The 952-nt window shown below is 51.9% G+C and overlaps 1 protein-coding gene across 1 annotated transcript in view; it reads left to right on the forward strand.

The window, feature by feature from the left end:
• Positions 1-201: 201 nt before the first annotated feature.
• Positions 202-952, forward strand: part of SCRN1 (secernin 1) — a 29,902-nt gene continuing 29,151 nt past the window's right edge. Inside the window, exon 1 of the mRNA XM_006778968.2 lies at positions 202-399. Coding sequence (XP_006779031.1) covers positions 235-399 — 165 coding nt within the window. The 5' untranslated portion in view covers positions 202-234. The remainder of the gene's footprint in view (positions 400-952) is intronic.

Below are 952 nucleotides of genomic sequence, written 5' to 3' on the forward strand. Positions count from 1 at the left end.
TGGTTTAATCCCACGCAGCACTAAATGGTGTCTGGTCTCCGTGGCTTCGTAATTCTACTCCGGGCACCCCGCTGTCACTTGCCAGCTGGGATCTCACCCAAATGAGCCTGCTGCACACAGTTCAATACTAAACCCTTTGAGCTGGTGAACTAGGCTCCATGAACTCGCGGGTGGCGTGTCCCCCGTTCGCCCGCTCCCGTCCCATCCGCCTCTGGCTTCTGCTCTCTTCTCAGGATGGCTGCAGCGCCTCCGCCTCCGAGCTGCTGTTTGGTGGCCCTCCCGCCTCGTGCTAAGGATGGTCTGGTGGTGTTCGGCAAAAACTCCGCTCGGCCCCGGGATGAAGTGCAAGAGGTCGTGTATTTCCCGGCTGCCGATCACGAACCCGAGAGCAAGGTGGAGGTGAGTGATGCACTGCAGCCTCTCCATTAGCCCTCACTCTCTCTCTCTCTTGCTCTGCCCAGCACGCCTTCCTCCATGACGTCCGCTCACTAGTCTGAACGGTCATGTTGGCTCTGTTGATTCCATTAGATTTGTTTATAGCCTTAAAAACAGGGTCATGCCGTAACCGGTTTGGCTCAGTGGCTAGTGTCGGCCTGCGGACTGAAGGGTCCCAGGTTCGATTCCAGTCAAGGGCATGTACCTTGGTTGCAGGCACATCCCCAGGAGGTGTGCAGGAGGCAGCTGATCGATGTTTCTCTCTCATCAATATTTCTAACTCTCTATCTCTCTCCCTTCCTCCCTGTAAAAAATCAATAAAATATATTTAAAAAAAAAAGTTGAGTAGCTGTACACTAAATAGGACATGCATAGTGGCAAGGACTCTGTCAGTCTCTTCTCTATGTCTGGCTGGTTCCATAGGTTTCCCCAAAATATTTGAAAGATGGGAAGATGGATGGATGGGATGAACACAGGTAGTGCTTTCAATATAATACTCTTGCAGAGTTCCTATCAT

The sequence above is a fragment of the Myotis davidii genome, unplaced genomic scaffold (genome assembly GCF_000327345.1).
Source record: "Myotis davidii unplaced genomic scaffold, ASM32734v1 scaffold168, whole genome shotgun sequence".
Classification (NCBI taxonomy): Eukaryota; Metazoa; Chordata; class Mammalia; order Chiroptera; family Vespertilionidae; genus Myotis; species Myotis davidii.